The sequence below is a fragment of the Lagopus leucura genome, unplaced genomic scaffold, assembly GCF_019238085.1.
Source record: "Lagopus leucura isolate 7727_CA_CO unplaced genomic scaffold, USGS_WTPT01 Super-Scaffold_739, whole genome shotgun sequence".
Classification (NCBI taxonomy): Eukaryota; Metazoa; Chordata; class Aves; order Galliformes; family Phasianidae; genus Lagopus; species Lagopus leucura.
This window is the reverse complement of record NW_024962255.1, coordinates 943,631-961,239: the sequence shown is the minus strand read 5'-3', so window position 1 is coordinate 961,239 and position 17,609 is coordinate 943,631. Positions and strand designations below refer to the sequence as shown.

Genomic DNA, 17,609 nt, shown 5'->3' with positions numbered 1-17,609 from the left:
GCAGGGAGGTTTTTATTTGATGGGCATTTTCTGCAATATAGAAGCTTTGAATGACTCATAGCAAAGCTTCATTTACATGATGGCTGTGGCACTCTTTGCAAATGAATAACTCACAATGGGAATGAAACTAAAGAGCAATGCAACCCCTCTTGGTGATCACCCAACTTTGGCTGGAGGATACCACTTACAGATGGTTAAGCAGCAAACAAAAAGAAATTGAAAGAACACAAATCAAACACTGCATTCACAAAAAAGTCAAAGATGAGGACAACAGTTTCACTGTATTTCTTATAAAGAAAACAAGCGCCATACCTTTTTAAAAATTCCATATACTCAGTATGCTTGATGAGGCCTGTCCTCATCATTATTGTTTGAAAACATTGCCGATCAATAGCCCAAAGTTTCACATTTACGAGAGCTGGAAAAAAAAAAAAAGAAAAAAAAAAAGAAAAAAAAAAACAAGACAAGGGGAAAAATGTAATTAGCAAAATTTCAGAATTTGAAAATTTGTTGTGAAATGCAGAGGAAACTAATTACATCATGAGAAAACATGAAAATGGGTACACACTTCAAAATAGTAATGTTAAACTCATCTGCCAGACAATGGACTAAGCATGCATTGAAGCGATTCAAAATATGCATCTAGCTAAATTTTATCTCTACTGTACGTGGGCTATGGGAAGATTGTCTAAAACCAATCATGCCACTGAGCTGGGGAGAAGTCAGGCTGAAAGCAGGCAACAAATTAGGGGCTGGATTTATCAACTGGGATACATCACTCTTGATGTGTGGCCAATAACAATGAGTGATTTGGGGATGTTTTTAGCACATTATCACGTCTGAGAGGCAGAACAAATCATTAAGGCTTCATTCTACTTTCAATGTATGTGACAAGAAGTTTAGATATAAGGAAGAAGATTTTTACAGTAAGGGTGGTGAGGCACAGTTAGAAGTTGCCGAGAGAGGTGGTGGATGTCCCATCCTTGGAGACATTCAGGGTCAGGCTGGATGAGGCTCTAAGCACCTGATGGAGCTGGGGGTGTCCCTGATCATTGCAGGGAGTTGGACCAGATGGCCTTTAAAGGACTCTTCCAACTCAAACGAATTCTATAGAATTCTGTGATTCTATGACAAACTTCTCATTGACCTTATAGGTGTCCACAGGTATTATTACAGTTTTTGGAGCTTTCAAATATTTTTTTTTCAATTTTCATAGCCACATTTCTGATAAGTTTCAAGAACTCATTATTACACACCGCATACTACACCATATACTCCTGAAGTAAGAATCCCACTGCAAAATCAAATAAAAAAGATTAACATTGCATTATGCTAAAAGAAAACAGTATCATGTGAAGGTGATGCAAAGAAACCAAAATGGTCCAGATTTTCATCTTAGAAGCAGCTGAGACATTGTATTAACTATGAACGCTTTCATACACAGCCCTACTATTAAAGAGTTTCTTCTTAGAGGAAATGTTCAAGTAAACAAAACTACTCTCAAGACCTTTGCAGTCATATGTTCTTTCAAAGAGTAATTGCAATAAATTCCATCTTCATATCTCATTTCACTACAGGGAAAAATAGTGAGAAAATACTTTCAATAAAATATTTAGATACATTCTCATGAATAAAATCCAATAAATTATTTTGCTTTTATTTTCTAGTCTTTCAGTTCACAGTCTGGTTATTGTGGTTTTACCCATATCAACAGTCACGGGAAGTAAAATCTTACAAGTGCAAATCACAATTTTTCTTCTCAAATTGCAATGCAGAACAAAGTGAATTTATCAGAAATTTCTTTTTGGAGTGTAGTTTTCAAGACAGAAGTTCATTTTTGAGAAATGCTTTTTGTTTTAGAATTAGACAGATTGGAAAGTATGATTTATAGCTCTTAGTATGAGACCCTTCCATAAAATAGTTTTTCACTTTCCACTGTGAAAAGCGGAGGAAACAGGTAATACGGATGGGATCCCAATTTTTCTGTTTTTCTTCTCATACATTAAGTCATTTACTTGTTTTCAGATGAGCTCTGATAAAAGAGGAAGAAACAAATTTTATTTAACAGAGTGGTGGGGGACACTGGTAAGGAAGCTCTCCTGTTGTATTTGCTGATGAAGGTTGACATCAAGTCACCAGAAAGTGCACAGTCTCAGTAAATTTAGTGGGAGCATGAAAACATAGGCTTGTAAAGGAGCTCCTTCCATAGATGTGAAGAAGTGCAGGTAATTTCAGCTAGCCTGACCATTTCAGGCTGTTTTTTATACAGTACAGTGAAGGACTGGTAGGTAAATAAGGCAACTTGGTTGGTCATGAATGGCAAAACCATGGGTAATTTAATACTAAAAAAAGAATTTTTAAAAAGATTAGCAAATGTGGAAACAATGAATGAAATACAGTTTATATTTTGGAATCAAAAATCCAACGGCATCACAGCGCTCTGCCACAAACACGTATTTTCCAACACATCTTAGCAGATCATCAGTTCATCAAGTGCAGACATTCTGTAGGGAGAAATTAGAGGTTCTACCTGTACTGTTTTCATACATCCTTCACAGCAAAGGCTTAGCTGTTCAGCTGACACCACAAGTTGAGCGAGCTCCAAAGACAGCAATTATCTGAGTTTACTGTTCTTTCTACTGCCTCTCATGGGGGGTTGGAACTACATGATCCTTGAGGTCCCTTCCAACCCGGGTGATTCTGTGATTCTGTGATCCTTCCCATAAATAATCCTGCCCGACGCAGTTTCACGATGTATTTTAACAGATTCATCACTGTATGCCAACAGCTGAAGAGCGGGAGTTTCCTCCCGGAATCAGCTCCAGCCAGCTGGCCCTCCATGGCTGCATCCGGTTGGGGCCAAACTCCTGCTGGGCTCCATTCACAGCTCCAGCACCACCCGAGGTTCTCACTGCCACGCTGGAGATCTGCCACTTACACTCATAGGAAGTGCAGTATCACTGCTTAAATCTGACTGATAGCTAGCAGCTAACTCATCCTTCTATTTCACATGTGTAGTCGATGGCAATCTTATGCGGCGTATTTTCCTTCGCACAAGAGGGTCAGCTGTAGCTGCAGAGATACCACCTATCTCTGCAATCCACACGGGCACCGAGGAGCCAGATAAGCAGCCAACACTCCCTCATTCCCCTCTGATACAGACGCAATATAAGTACTACATCGTTTCTGATATCAGTCCCCCAAGACCAGAAAGGCACCGCTGCCGGCATGTGCCATGCACGCTCGTACTCGGCCTCTTAATATGGCCAGGTTAACAGCACAGGTAATTTAGCGCCTCTCAAGCAAAACAAGGATCCATTTATGTCTGCCGGAAATTGTTCTGTAAGACAAATGGCTGCAGCCCTGGCAGTGTGCATGGGAGCACAGGAGGAGAGGCTTTTAATGAGCCTACAAAAAGCCACAGCTCCGTGAAGTTACCCTCTGGCACCCCCAAGTTATGTATGTGTATACTTGCAAGTAGATACATGCAACTACATCACTACTGGTGTAGCTACACATTTACACACAACCACTTTACATAAAGACAACAGACACAGATGCACAGCAGCTCACTAACCAGGGCTGTGCAGCTCAGGTGAAGGCACATGCAGACACTGCCCTTCTGTACTGCTCATTATACTCTCTGCTGATACTTTTATTGTGCCTGACGGTAAACAATACTGCAATAATAGCTAATGACAGCAGAGATCTAGATGCCAATAAGACCCTTAAAATCAGGTGCAAGTATCATCTCATTAGGCTTCAAATCCTCCATAAATGTGTTGGAGGGTGAGCGTGGAGCAGCATGAGCTCTGTGAGATTGGAAGATGTTAGCAACTTCAAAGAGATACATTTATGAGTGCCCCGGAGATGAAAGCTATGTACGTGGGAAGTACACCATGAAGTCAATCCCAAAGCTAGCAACTGAGTCATAGAAGATAGAGAGAAGTGATTTTCTCATCTATCCCTCTGCATAAAGCATGTGTTAGAAAACTCTCTGGGAAGCATGATCTCAGGAGGAAAGCTTATTCTCTGACCGTAAAAACTAGTGGTAAATAACACTGAAAACAGATGTGTGTCCATCTATCTGTAATGCAGGTTCCATAAGATTTCTCAATAAAATATTATACTGCAATCAAAGGAGATAAAGGGAGTTACACTACAACTAAAGTTGATGGGCTCCTTTGCACTTATTCATACTTCAGACGTGACAGCTGGGGCTTAGCTTTCTATATTTCTATATTTCTATAATTCCACACAATGCAATCATTGATCATCCCAGAAGCCACTAAATTTTGTCTGGCAATGACAAATGAAAAAGTAGTATGGGTGGTGCTCACAACCTGGAGTATATTGTAAGATACATACTGTGATATATATGAAGGGGCAACAGAGATGCCCAGGACAAGGAGTTCTTTGATACCTAAATCCCACTTGTAAATGCGCAAAAACTCTCATTTTACATGATGCTGTTGATCAGAAATATCAACACAGTATCACCACCGCATTTGTTGGAGCCACAGTTCTTCAGATGAGAACAGGACAGGGGAAAAGAACTTGATATCCACGTTTGCATTTCCAGTATTCAGCATGGCTAGACTTACTGTCTTGAAGGAGATGCTGCAGTGTGGTGAGAACTGGGGCACGTCCTGCCAGAGGAAGAAGTTTTCCTTTTCCATTCTTTTATCCCAGTGGACCCAGTGGGTGAAACTCAAGAGCTCGAGGCTCAGAGAGGAGCCGCTCCTTTTCTCTCTGCACTATATGCGAAGGAAGGGAAACGGGGGCGGGGGGAACTGGAAAGTTTAATTGAAAACAATATTGACATCCTCAGTTGAGGCATGTACCAACTGTGCTGCAGGACCTGGAGTCCCTCATTGCCCAGCCCTGCAGGCAGAATTCATTGCCTCACTTCTGCTTTTAGGCTGTTTTATTCAAATCACTGTTTCTCAGCTCAGAAAAGCCTCAGGCAAAGAACTGTGTCCTTGGGGTCTTTCTGGCAGTGGGGGTAAGTAAAGTACCCATCCTAACTTGTGTTCAGTGTTGTGGGAGTGCTCAGAAAATTAAGCTGCAGCAGAAATAGAGTCATTTCCAGGACTTCTGTCTCATAGTGTGTATCTTATAAAATAATGATGAAAAGCATGTGTACATTTAACTAAACAGAAGGAGCATATTGCATTATTCTACCCTTTCAGACACACCATGAATGATGCAGGAAGACCCAGCAGGCTCCGCTGCAGGATGTGGCACAGAGGGGATTTATTTAACAGCTGGAGCAACAACAGATTTCTCCACTCTCAGACAATTGTGCTTCCAGTTTCAGACAACAGTGGCACCCATACAAGGAGGCATTCAACCCAATACTCTCTGCTTTCTCAACAGATCCCCTCACTGAACTCCACAGTGCTACTTTGCCACTTCATGCTGCATGAACAAAGGAGTACTTTTATACTGGGACAATGAAAGATGCAACATTCAAGCAGAGATAGGGAAAAAACCCCACATTAACGTTTCTTCTTCCAGCATGATTTATATCATATAGTGCTCCTGAAACTGGATTTCAATAATAAAAAATGAAAACATCCACAGAAGCAGAAGACAATACTTTTGCATCCTGTGGCTGGAGTTGGCACGCAACTGCATCTTTCTCATGGTATGAGCACAGGTTTGTAGCAAACACAGCACAATCAGTAATGTGCTGTGTGTGCACTGAAGTTTGCATCTGCTCCATCCATATCTTCTGGGCTGCCCATTTGGGAATGGCCTTTAAAGTACAGTGCCCATAAATGTGTGCTTTTACGAGCGCCTGAATTACTGGTATATTAGTGTGAGCTGGCAAATGTAGAGCCAGATTGCACCCTTACTTTGATCTTCCTTGTTTTTTCTTCCTGCCGTCTCCCTCTCTGAGCTTGACTATTCCAGTGTCAAAAATGCACATACTGGATGTAACACAAAACCACAGTGCGCTGAAGTTCCCAGGCTGTAGGTCTCATCTGGAGTACTGAGGGTAAATGCTGTTCACGGTGCTTCAGTACTTGAACTTTTTTCAGGCCTCCAATAAAATCAATTTCTTATCTGGATTTGCACCATGTTTCACTAAAATAGCACCTCCCATTGCCATGGGTCCTGTGGTGTAGGATGCACTGACCTGGAGGCAGAAGCACACAGCAATGGTTGTGGGATGTGCCGTTCCTAAGGTCCCCTTGCATGGCCGGGGCATTAACCTGGAGGCAGCCCTACTTTGTGTGCCCAATGTACACTAAGCAACAGGCATTCTGATTTCAGGGCTCCTCCTTCCTGGTAGCAACCTTGTGAGGTTTTTGCTCTTGAAATTCCTTTAACTCCATCTTAAATGAGGGCCGATTGCAGGGTCACAGCAGCTGAGGCACAAGGAAAGCCATCACTCACTACCAAGTGTGACAAAGCAGAGAGAGGCAGATATTCAACACTGTTTTTTCTCAGCCATGCTGGGTGGGATACAAAAAACCCAAGGTCTTTGCCATTCCTCCCCTTGGCATAAGACCCCTTTTCAGTGCATTGTACATATATACAATCAGAGGTAGACAAATGGGTAAGGATCAGAATGGTACTGCTTTTTAAAGAGCCGCATTTGGCTGCTGGACCAGCACTGCTTTCAGTGGATGCTGATGATGCATTAGTGAGGAAGAAATAAGCAGGAAGGAAATTACTTAATAAAAACGTTCCAGAGTTTTGCTCTTGCTACAATAAACTATGAAGACCCAGGATATCCCGGGATCTGTGTATATTTTGCATAGGAATAAGCACTGGAAATGTCTGCATAGAAATGCCTGGATAAGATCAAATATGACTACGACAATAAACTAATGGAAACGGTTACTAATAAAACCTAACAGATATAAAAAAGAAAGCAAACAACGCCAAAACTGACCCCCTCCAGGGCTTCTCTGAGTTTGAAGGAGAGGGCTCAGCAAGCTCTACAGAAAATGCAGCACATAAAAGGTTTTTTTCAAAGGAACAGAAGGAATACACAGAGTAGGTGAAGTCTCCTAGCAGGCTGCCAGAAAATCCTCCTGAATTATACTACATGATGCACAGAGCAGCCCTCTGACAGACTGTCCCCCTCTACCTAACTCTGCCTGTTTCTAGCTGCCTGCATCTTGTTTGCTCGTTTCCTCCAGAATGAAGTCATCCTTCGTGTTTACCTTACAGTAATATCAACTATGAAGACACCTGGGGAAAGCAAAGTTATCCCAAATGAAACACTGCAGGGAAGCCGTAATTTTCATCAAGTCATTTCTACATCCACAACTTCTGCTCAGCCTTAATTAGAAGCTAACAAAAAGAGTAACACAGTTGATATTTAATTATGTACAACTAAGAGAATTCACCACAGCTTTTATTGTGATTCTGTATTTTGTGCTGGGGAACGTGGAACAACACCTCCTCCCACTGAAGCTCCTGAACACTGCCGTGACAACAAAAGGGTCCACTTAAAATAGAAATAAAAAGGGATCTGTTCACCTCATTGCCCATTTTACTATGGTTCTCTCTCAAGAGCAAGCTGCACAATCCAGCCTTCAGCCCTGCCACCTTCACCAGCCGCTTCCAAGGAAACGACCCCACAACTCCTACCAGATGATTTGAGCTCATCCCATCCACAGTGCTTTGTTCAGTAAGCCCCAGTGTTTGCCTGAGGGTAAATATCGATATTCGATTGCACCCAATTCCAAAGCCCCTCCAGATATCTCAGTCCTCCTTCAGGGACACGAAACTTAACGAGACAAGCATTAATTAGGCTTTTTGAAAGGCTTTCATTGTATTGCTTTTTTTCCTTTGAATTTCAAAGCACATCCCCATAATTTGTATTACAAAAAATGGTAATTAGATGCCATTTGCTGTCTTTAAGCTAAACGTTATTTTACATAACCTTTACTGTGTCATTTTATTCATCCCTTCTGTATAAATATAGTTCCACTCTTTTTACAGTTCTATGATACAGGCGTTTCTCTAGGTTTTTAATTAAACTCACCTTCCTCAACAAAGAGCTCACCAACTTCTTCAGAATCTGTATTTATTGCAGTACTGAACATCCATATAAAAGATGAAAGCTGAAGGCGATCCTTAAAGTAGTTCAGAAAGAACGATTTGAAAGGCACAAAATAAACTTCGAGTACTACTCTAAGTTTGATGGCAGCTGGTATCTGTTGGGTGAGCTAACGAAAAACCATTGAGGGTCAAAAGCTTAAATTTTAGTTGCTCAAACATCTAATTTAAAACAACAAATACTGATAACTGTATTGCATTTGAGGTCCTGAAGAGGGGTTGAAACAAAGTCTCTCCAATTATTTTTCAAAAAGGAGAAAAATGGGGATGAGATTAGCTTGGGATGCATCAACTTACTGGCATGCCAAGATCCACAAAGAGGAACTCGTGCCTAAGAGGAGCAAATTCAGTAACATACTTGCATTTAGAAGAGATTTACAGATCAGTTCTTGCTCACTGCCTACAGGGCTCTCAACCACAGGGAAGTCTAATATACCCCACTAGAGGAGGCATTTTAATATTGCCCTAATTTGAAAGAGAAACTGATAAATGAAGAAGCAAGGTTGGGGCACTGTTAAAAAGCAAATGGAAAAAAATAGCAGCATACTGATGAAACATCTTGGAGAGAATGCCCAGTGTGGAAACTAATGTCCTGCTAAATGGGTGGGGGCTGTATCTGGAAAGGAGGAATTACTCTGCTGCTGGCAAACGTGGTGTAGAAGACATGCACACAGCTTATGTTACTAGGGCAGAAAGGGAGAAAGGGAAAACCTCAGGCTTCAGCATCTGTAGCTCTTGGTTAATTGTGAATATAGATAAGAGCCTTCTGAGGAGTTTATAATGACCATGTAAGTATGTCCTGCAGGCTTCACTTGTTCCATTTCTTAGAAGTCTAAAGGGCTGGACAAATGTGCCTTTGATCGTACTTCTGCTGAAAGGGACTTTCAAACCAAGTAGCTGAAAAAGAGGCACATTTTGGTGTTCAGCCTGAAAACCTTGAGAAGTGGCTTGGCAAGTTGGTTAAAATGTACATAACATGAGCATGGAAGTGGGAACCAACAGGGCAGAACTCAGGCTTAATTTTTAAGACAATCTGCACAAGTTTAGAGCTAGTTTCATTATCATCAGAGCTAAAAGAATAAGAGAAGAAAGCACTCCAATATTCTAAGGAGGATACGTATATGTGGAAATTGTAATGGAGCTAAGTATTTTTAAAATGATGGAAAAACAAACAGAGGATTTTATATTCTGTTTGAAAGAATAAGGATACATGGCTATCAGAAAAGGTCTGCTTGTGAACATAAGAAAAAGAAGCACACATGCAATGCCTTTTCAAAAAGGAAAGCTGAAGCACTTTGTAAGTAACTGTATTTGTGAAAGCTATAAAGTGCACAACATGCTTGGAAAAGAAGTGAGCATTTCTGCTGCTGCTCACAGGAAGTTTTGCCAGGACTTCAGATCTCCTGCATGCAGTTTCTTAGGCTGACAAAGCTGTACCTTTCCACTCCCCACATCTGCATTAGCTCTTTCACTGCACCCAAGGTAGTGCTAAACCCAAGCCAGGAGAGTTCAACTCTTCTACTTGCAGAGATGATCTCAAGGTGGAGGTCTTTCTATAGAAGAACACACCTGGGGGCACAAAGCTCTACCAATACATTCTCCAATTTAAAAGGAAGGCTTTTTTTTTTTTTTTTAAAAAAAAAAAAGAGCTGTTCACATAGAGAAAAATTAGTTATGCTTCCTAAAAATATCAAACCATCTTACAGCCCTTTTTGTCCAGCTCCAAGTGCTGTTTGCCTGTCTAGCTCCAAAAGGTAGCTTGTACTGTCAGCTTCCCATACAGCTTAGTCAAGCAGACAGATCAGCATGGAGCTATGCAGAAGCCCATTTACACAGCAGGACACTTGCACTTACAATTCTGCACCGTGGGACGCTTTAATTCATGAATAACAACATCAGAGATGAGAGAAGTATCATATATGACTTTGCTATGTATAACTAATTGACTGGTTGCATCTTTCTGGCAGGACAATTTTATTGATTGAGAAGCCTAATTAAAGCAGCAGAAGTTAGCTCTGAAATTAGAGTACAGAATAGACTGTTTTTCTTTCCTTTATGTAACAAGTATCAAAATATTCCCATGCTACCTTTCTCACCCTGCTATGCATAAAACCCCTTCACAGCTCCAGCATGCAAAATTTGCTGCAGGAACTAATGGGATCCCTAGGGCCTCATCTGGGTTTCCTGCCTCCTCCCTCCTAGTACAGCTGTCCCTGGGATGCATTGTGCCATTCAAATCTGCAGAGCTTTGCCTGTGGCCAGTGTGTTTAGAAGTGCAAGGAAAACTGCTGAGCAAAAGGACACACATAAACAGAAGATGAATTTGGGGGCTGCTGCATGTAGAAGGGCAGCATAAAATTAAGCAAAGCAATGGAATTCACATTCTCTGAATGGTCAAGAAGCAGTGATAGCTGAGCCCAGGGCAGTACAACATGGGAACAGTCACCTCTCTGAGATCAGGCATGCTCCTGACCAACAGAGGCAGAGCTAAGGCACAAACTTTTCCACATTCTGATTAAAATAGACCTAAGTTTCTAACCACCAGTCTCACCAACTTCAGGCATCACAAGCGGCCAGCTACACACCCAAGTACAGCATCGCAAGTGAAGGTTTCTGTCACCTCTCACCACTTGCAGCTGTGTACTCCCAGCAAAATACTGTCTATACTTCTGAAGTTGCGTAGTACAAATTGCTGCTGTCTGTAAATAAGGCTATGAGATATGCATTTGAGTCACAATGTTTTGAGAAGGTCAGAAAAGCTAAATCACACCTCTGGCAGCACGCTAGGAATATCAAACGCCTGGAAACCTCAGCAAGATGGAAACTGCTCATCACAGCGATGAAACCAGAGTTTCCAAGCTGAACTTTAAACAAAGCTTAAAATACATTTTTAAAACCTTCCCCTATTTCCTAACAGCAACGTTTCCAACAGGATGATGAAATAACCCAACCCAGACCAGTGCCCCTCCACTCAGATAATGCATCAGATAATGCCAATCAGAGGTCTGAGGGCTTGCACCAGCCCCAAAGGCTCAAGCTATTTCTCTCCTGAGCATTAGCAAATTCCCACAAGCACACTTTTTAGAGGCTTGGCTCATCAGCTATCCCTTGGATCCATTTGCTTTGTATTCCCTTTTTAGATGATGTCTTATGGATGCCATGGTATTACCAATGAGAGCCTAAAATCTCTCCTTCTGTTTGGTCATCGCCCACCACTGCCTAAAAATGTCATTCCAGCCCCATTTCTTCCCTTTCATTACCTCTTTTCCACCTCTGCACGCCCTCCCCCAAGACCCAGAACCTTCCCCATTTCAGAGATACCATCTCCCACAGTCTTCCAACCCACAGGGCAAGCTGCAGAGGGTACCTGCAAAAAGAGCCTTACTTTGTTAGGACAGCAATATTTATATTGTTGCTTCTTACCAAAGATCTACCACTGCCCCACTGTGCATCCACAGAGCAGCCACTCCTGATGTTTTAGCTATGCCTTAACAGCATCTGTTGAAGTAGCTCACAACTCAATTGAGTCCCCATCCAAGCCAGAGTACTTAACTGGGACTGCAGGAAGCATCTGAGATACCTCCATGGGATAGGGCAGAAGACCCCAGGAGGACAGTGTACGTGACACCAACAGATACAAAAGGGTGCTGGCTGTGTTGTTATAAAGCAGCTGAATGATGTGACAAGATAATAATGCTCTAAATCTTCAGAGCTTTAAGCTGTGACTCAAACACACATCTCCACTTCCTTTACATCTTCTTCTCTGTGCTTCCAACTCACTACAGCTTCGTTCTCCTGCTCATTAATTCTGACACGTTCAAGCTGTTGAGTGCCAAGCCATGAAAAGAGCACTAACTACAGCGTTTAGCTGGGAAATGCACAGCAGTGCTACGAGCTATTGCAATCTATTGGTAATCTCTATTCCCACAGAGCAGTAACACAGTCAACCAGAGCTGTGTGGGAACTTTGCTTCTTTCAAAGAAAAGGGATTGTGCTTTGACAGCTGTCTAAATCAGAGCATTCAGTCCACCTCTTATGTTTTTTCCCCTAGATTTTAATTAATAGATGATAACAGGGGAATGACCATATAGCTTACCCGGTCCTTATCTTTACACCAGGGATGTGCAGGCATGATGTAGATAACACAGGACTCCTGGGGTGGTCAGCCTCCTGTCCCTATTGTTGTGCTGGTGGAAAAGCACCAAGGGCTGTGATCAGCTGAACTAGGAAGAATGTTATGTGGTGCCAAAGCTTTTTCTTTTTTTTTTTTTCTGCTCAAGCTTTTAAGACCTCCATTAACTCAGCAGCAAACATTGGTATGAGCTGTTGCAATGCCAATAAGAAATAGAAGAGCGGCCTCACATCTGTGGGAAAGGCAATAAGAACACCCCATCTCTGGTTAGCAAGTCCCATACTACCAGCTTTGGCTCTAAGGAGTGGAAAACTGGCTAAGTAACAGCAGCCATTGCAAAGAGTCAGAACCAAAGCAGGGAGCATGTTTTGCTGCAAGCTGAATGAGGCTGCTTCTCCTAGCAAGAGGCACAACAGCCTCTTGCTCAAGTTGCTTCAGTACCTGACTGCCTTGCTGGCATGTTTACTTTAAGAAGTTTTAACAAGCAGTCATATTCAGGAGTCAGCATTATATTTCAATCAGTACCAAATTTAATATTCTGGGATACAGTTCTTAAACAAATAGGTGCCTCCTTGATAAACACCTGTCCCAGCAGAGATGGCAGGCTCTGGGCTCATCTTTCCTTCAGAAGGATTACAGCCCAGCCCTGAGCCTCCACACCAGTACACCCTAAAATACCCTGTATTAAAATAGGACCATAGTACCTGATGCCTGTTCATAAGATTTAAAGTGCCTTTCCAGGAGATTACTTCCTGCCCACAGTAAGACATACAGGCAAGCATGCAGACAAAGTCATCACATCTTACTGCTGCTCCTAATAGCATGTCAGATTGATCACCCAACCCACAGTTTCCGTGTGCTCTGGGGCTGCAGCACGAGCCACGGGCATGCACCACTCAACAGCAGCCCTGCTCCTACATAGCCAGAGGCACGGAAATGGCCAGCAGCCAAGGGTTGGCCTGCTTGCTTTACTTATTCAGGCTCGAGGTAAAGGGGCACCCACTAAAACTCTCCTGCTGAAGGAACACCTCAGCATTACAGATTGCTTCAGCTCTGGAAAAGAGCACAGCCAACTGAAAGCCAGTGCTTGTATCAGGCATCCCAGTTGTACTGAAGCATTTCAGCATTCAGAAATCATGCTAAGAGAATATTCCAGAGTATTTTTTCTTCCAATGAAAACATTAATTATGTTACAATTCTCCCATCCCCAGCCAGCAGCCATTTGTAGTTGTTCCTATGCCTTTGGGAGGTAATGTCGAGTCAAGGATAATTGAGGATAAGGAGCACTGCAGGCTGCCACAGTCTAAAATGTGTGTAAAATCTGTTCTTCTGTGAATGACACCTGCTGGGACACACTGACCTGCCTGCAGGAGCTGTGCTTCACATGTGTTCACCACCCATACATCCCCTCACCCACAATTTAGGGAACTGCAACACATTAACCGCCTAGAATTTTGCTTCTGCAAAATGCTGAGTGCATTGGAGACGATCCAGAGAAGTATAAGTGCAGATACATATTAAAAGAATGAGAATTGAGACCTCCAGCCCCAGCAGTGCTATTTCTGTGCTTACAGCTCACCACCATTCCACTGATTGAATTAGCTTGGTCTAATCCCACCATTGAAATTACTGTGAATTGACTGAGTTAGGCACCTTATCTTATTTGAAAGAAATTGTTTTCTGTAAGTATGCAGAACCTGCAATGAGGACAGAAATTGAAATGAGACAAGACAGCGAGCATTCCATTCCCCTGCTCTTCTCCAGCTGGTGGAAGAGGCACAGGCATTGTTGGCCTCTGTGATTTTGGTCAGGGAAAAAGGGAATCCTTTCTGTTTACCTCCACCTCCTTGAATTTTTATGAAGTGTGTCTTTTTGTGTTCTACAGAGATGAAGTTGCAGGCTTATTAAGCACGTTTATACAACATATATTCAGAGGGGAGATTCAGAACCAGCTTACTTTAGCAGAGCACTAACAGGAAAGAGCTGAAGGCATTTACAGACACGTACTGAGGGCTGAGCCCTTTAAGCAGTTGGGTTTTATTTCCAACCTTTGTGCTTCCATGATCTTAGAGGAGAAAAAAGAAATGGTTTAAAGCACTGTACAAGAAACAGAAGCACCATGTGCCAATGCACCCTCAGTAGTGTCTATGCCAAACTGAAGCCAAACACTCTCCCCAAGTCTCACAGCATGCCAGATTTCCGCAATTACACTGTTCCAAAGCTATAAAAAGTAGCTATTGAGAAAACATTGCTTGTGTGTTCCTTTTCTAGCCATCACTCTCTGAACTTCCCACCAGATCTGCTTGCCAGGCATCAGGAACAGTGACCATTAGCTGATGATGCTCCAAAAATAAAATTCCATTGGTTGGTTTCCTAAGGCAAAGAACAAAGGAAGCTTACAGGACTGGAAAACCATTTCATTCAGAAGCCTGCATCCCTAGCAATGGGACTCAACAGCCTAAAAGGACAATACTGACATCCAAGTATAAGAGACCCCAGAAAGAGCACTATTAAAAATGTACAAAAATAGGTAGCAGAACTAAGGCCAACTACAGACACCTTGTGTAAGGCATTTGAAAATCTCTAAGATACATGAATCACAACGCCTTATTTTAAACTTAATGTATTCAGCATCTCAGAAGCGTGTTGGGAAACACTTGGTAATAGAGCACACAACCCCATGGAAACAGCAGTGCCAGACACTGGAGCACTTGAGCCATTCTTCTTTGAGCAATGGCTCAATTCTTGGCTCATTCTTCTTTGAGCAAGGAATCCCAGAATTGTTTCAGTAACATCAAAGTCTCCTCCTTGCAGCAGTGTCTCAACTTGGTAAAAGAACACCCCCTGGGCCAGACCCAAATGTCTGCTTGCTGCAATACCAATCTCAGTAACCCTGAGAAAGTGAAAAATTAAAACCATCACTACAGCATGCTTCACTTCCAAAGAAAAGTTACCTAGAAAAGAGACTAGAATGAGATGGTCAAAAAGAAAAAGAAAAAGAAAAATTCAAGGCAGCGTAACAACTGCCTCACTGCACCTATGAGAGTTCTGAAGAAAAAATATATATTAGGTGTCCCCTACAGGACTAAAAAAAAAAAAAAAAAAAAAAAGCAATAAGTGCTATAATGGGTAAACAGCAAAGTGCAAAAAGATAGCAGAAGTAAAACATAACCTTTAAAAATGGTGACTGCACACTCAAATGGGGGAAAGAAGAAAAGCAGGAATGTCACAAGAGCAGTGTCAGCTGTGACAGGCTGCTAAACAGCCAAAACCCTCCAGCAAAAGATGCACAAAAAACCAACTCACAAGCACAAACAGGGAAAATAATTGTGTAACAGTCATTCAGATAGCTTGAAGAGTTCTATGCGTTTTACATGATTAAGTGCTTAACCTACAGAAAAAACCCTAGTACTTAAACAAGAGAAAGTATGAAAACCCATGAAATCCAGCTTGAGTCACTCTCTGCAACTGCACAAGAACAAACTGCTCGCACATGTTGAGGAACATACGCTCTTTTGTATTTAAAAGCAAAAGTTCCGCAGGCTTACATTGTCTTTCCCTGCTCCCCTGAAGTCGCAACTGGAAAACACCCTTTGGAAATGCTGCATTTAATTTGTACGATCAGGCACTGCACTGAGTTATGGGAGTTTCTGTCAGTGTGCCTTACATTGCTAAATCATCAAAGCTTGGAAAAATCAGCCTGAAATTTCACCACTGGCATGTCTCATATGTGTGTTTGGATCACTAAGAATACATGCAGCTGACCCATACCAGTCCTCTCAGCGTGAAACTAAGAGCTTCTGCACACCTGCTGCTGGCTCTGCCTATTGCCATGCACTGGAAATAAAAGTGATGAGTGGCACCAAAGCAAACAACCCAACCCACTGACGTGCAGCAATATCAGACTTCCTCCAAGCAAAAATCATGGAATTTTTTCAGTTGGAATAGACCTTTAAAGGCCATCTGGTCCAACTCTCCTGCAGTGAACAGGGACACCCACAGCTCCATCAGGAGTTCAGAGCCTCAGCCAGCCTGACCTTGCCCCAGGGACAGGGCATCCACAACACCTCTGGACAACTTGTTCCTCATCACCCTTTCCATAAATAACTTCTCCTTCATATCCAATCTAAATCTCCCCTCTGCTAGTTTGCAACCATTTCCCCCTTGCCCTATTTTTTTTTTCTTCTCTTTTAAATATAGAACCAAAACAGAGCAGAGCTCTCCCTAAGCTGAGTGCTGGCCTCTTGCAGCTTGGGGCAGTGAGGCAATCCTCAGTGCTCTATCCACAACATGCCTCCTGCTGCACCTGGCCCACATTCCTGACAGCTGTTGGGTTTTATCCCATTTACGAGCATTTCCTTACTCCCGTCTGCACCATCACCCATATGCTGTCAGCCCAACTCCAAGCCATGGATTTACTTTTCTTTTTATGCTGCTATTTTTCTCCTACAGCTTGAATTTTGTGGGAGATCCCCAGGCTTTTGCTTTCACGGAACAATATATCAACAACACAGACCTCACTCCTAAATCATAAAGCCCAACTCCAAGGCTCCCATAGAGAAACAGGATTGTTATTCTTTTCATCCAGCTTCTAGTTTATCTGCATTTATTCTGCTTTGTAACCATCATACATTTCCCTACGACACTCCCCAACATTCTTCTACTATTACTGAGACCAAGATAAAGCACAACTGTTGAGTGAAATGCTGCTTTCCCCACAGCTGAGCTTTGTCTGTAGTCATTTACCATCCCACAGAGATACTTTCAAAGGCATCTCCTACACAGCTACATAAAAAATATTTAGAAGTAGTCCTGTAATAAGCTGCCACTTTAAATCATTCACATCCATATGTTCAGACTATTGAATTTGGGGAATAGAAAAAAAATAGACCAAAAAGAGCGTGCAGAAGGACATGCATCTGATTGGCCTGCCATGTATTTTACAATGGGATAATCACTACTCAAATATTTGGTGATAGAAGAGCTACTGACTACTTTATATTAAACCCACATTATTATTTAATTATAGATTTTACACTTCACTATATAATTTAGCAGCTATTTAGTTTTTGCTATATTACAATCCTACCACTTTCCAAAGCAAAGAAGCCTCTATGTTTAAATCCATTATCTACAGAAACTATTAACATCTAAGGGCATGCTGGAGAAAGGCTCCCAGCCATGGTTATGCCATCAGCATATCATATATAAAGACCTTCACTGAGATATATGTACACATGTATATATATACACGCACACACTTTCAATGATATGTATATATATATTTCAGTACCAGAATGCAAGCATTTCAGGCAGAATTTCACCTCACACGTGGAGTAAGTGAGGCTTCTGCACACTCATCTGTTAGCAGGCAGTGAACATCAGCCTGCTTGCC

General features: G+C 42.1%; 1 protein-coding gene across 4 annotated transcripts in view; it reads right to left on the bottom strand.

The window, feature by feature from the left end:
* Positions 1-17,609, bottom strand: part of PRKG1 (protein kinase cGMP-dependent 1) — a 392,537-nt gene that overhangs the window by 177,764 nt on the left and 197,164 nt on the right. For all 4 annotated transcript variants that reach the window (XM_042862969.1, XM_042862970.1, XM_042862973.1 and 1 more), the window contains exon 4: positions 313-418. In XM_042862969.1, coding sequence (XP_042718903.1) covers positions 313-418 — 106 coding nt within the window. The remainder of the gene's footprint in view (positions 1-312; positions 419-17,609) is intronic.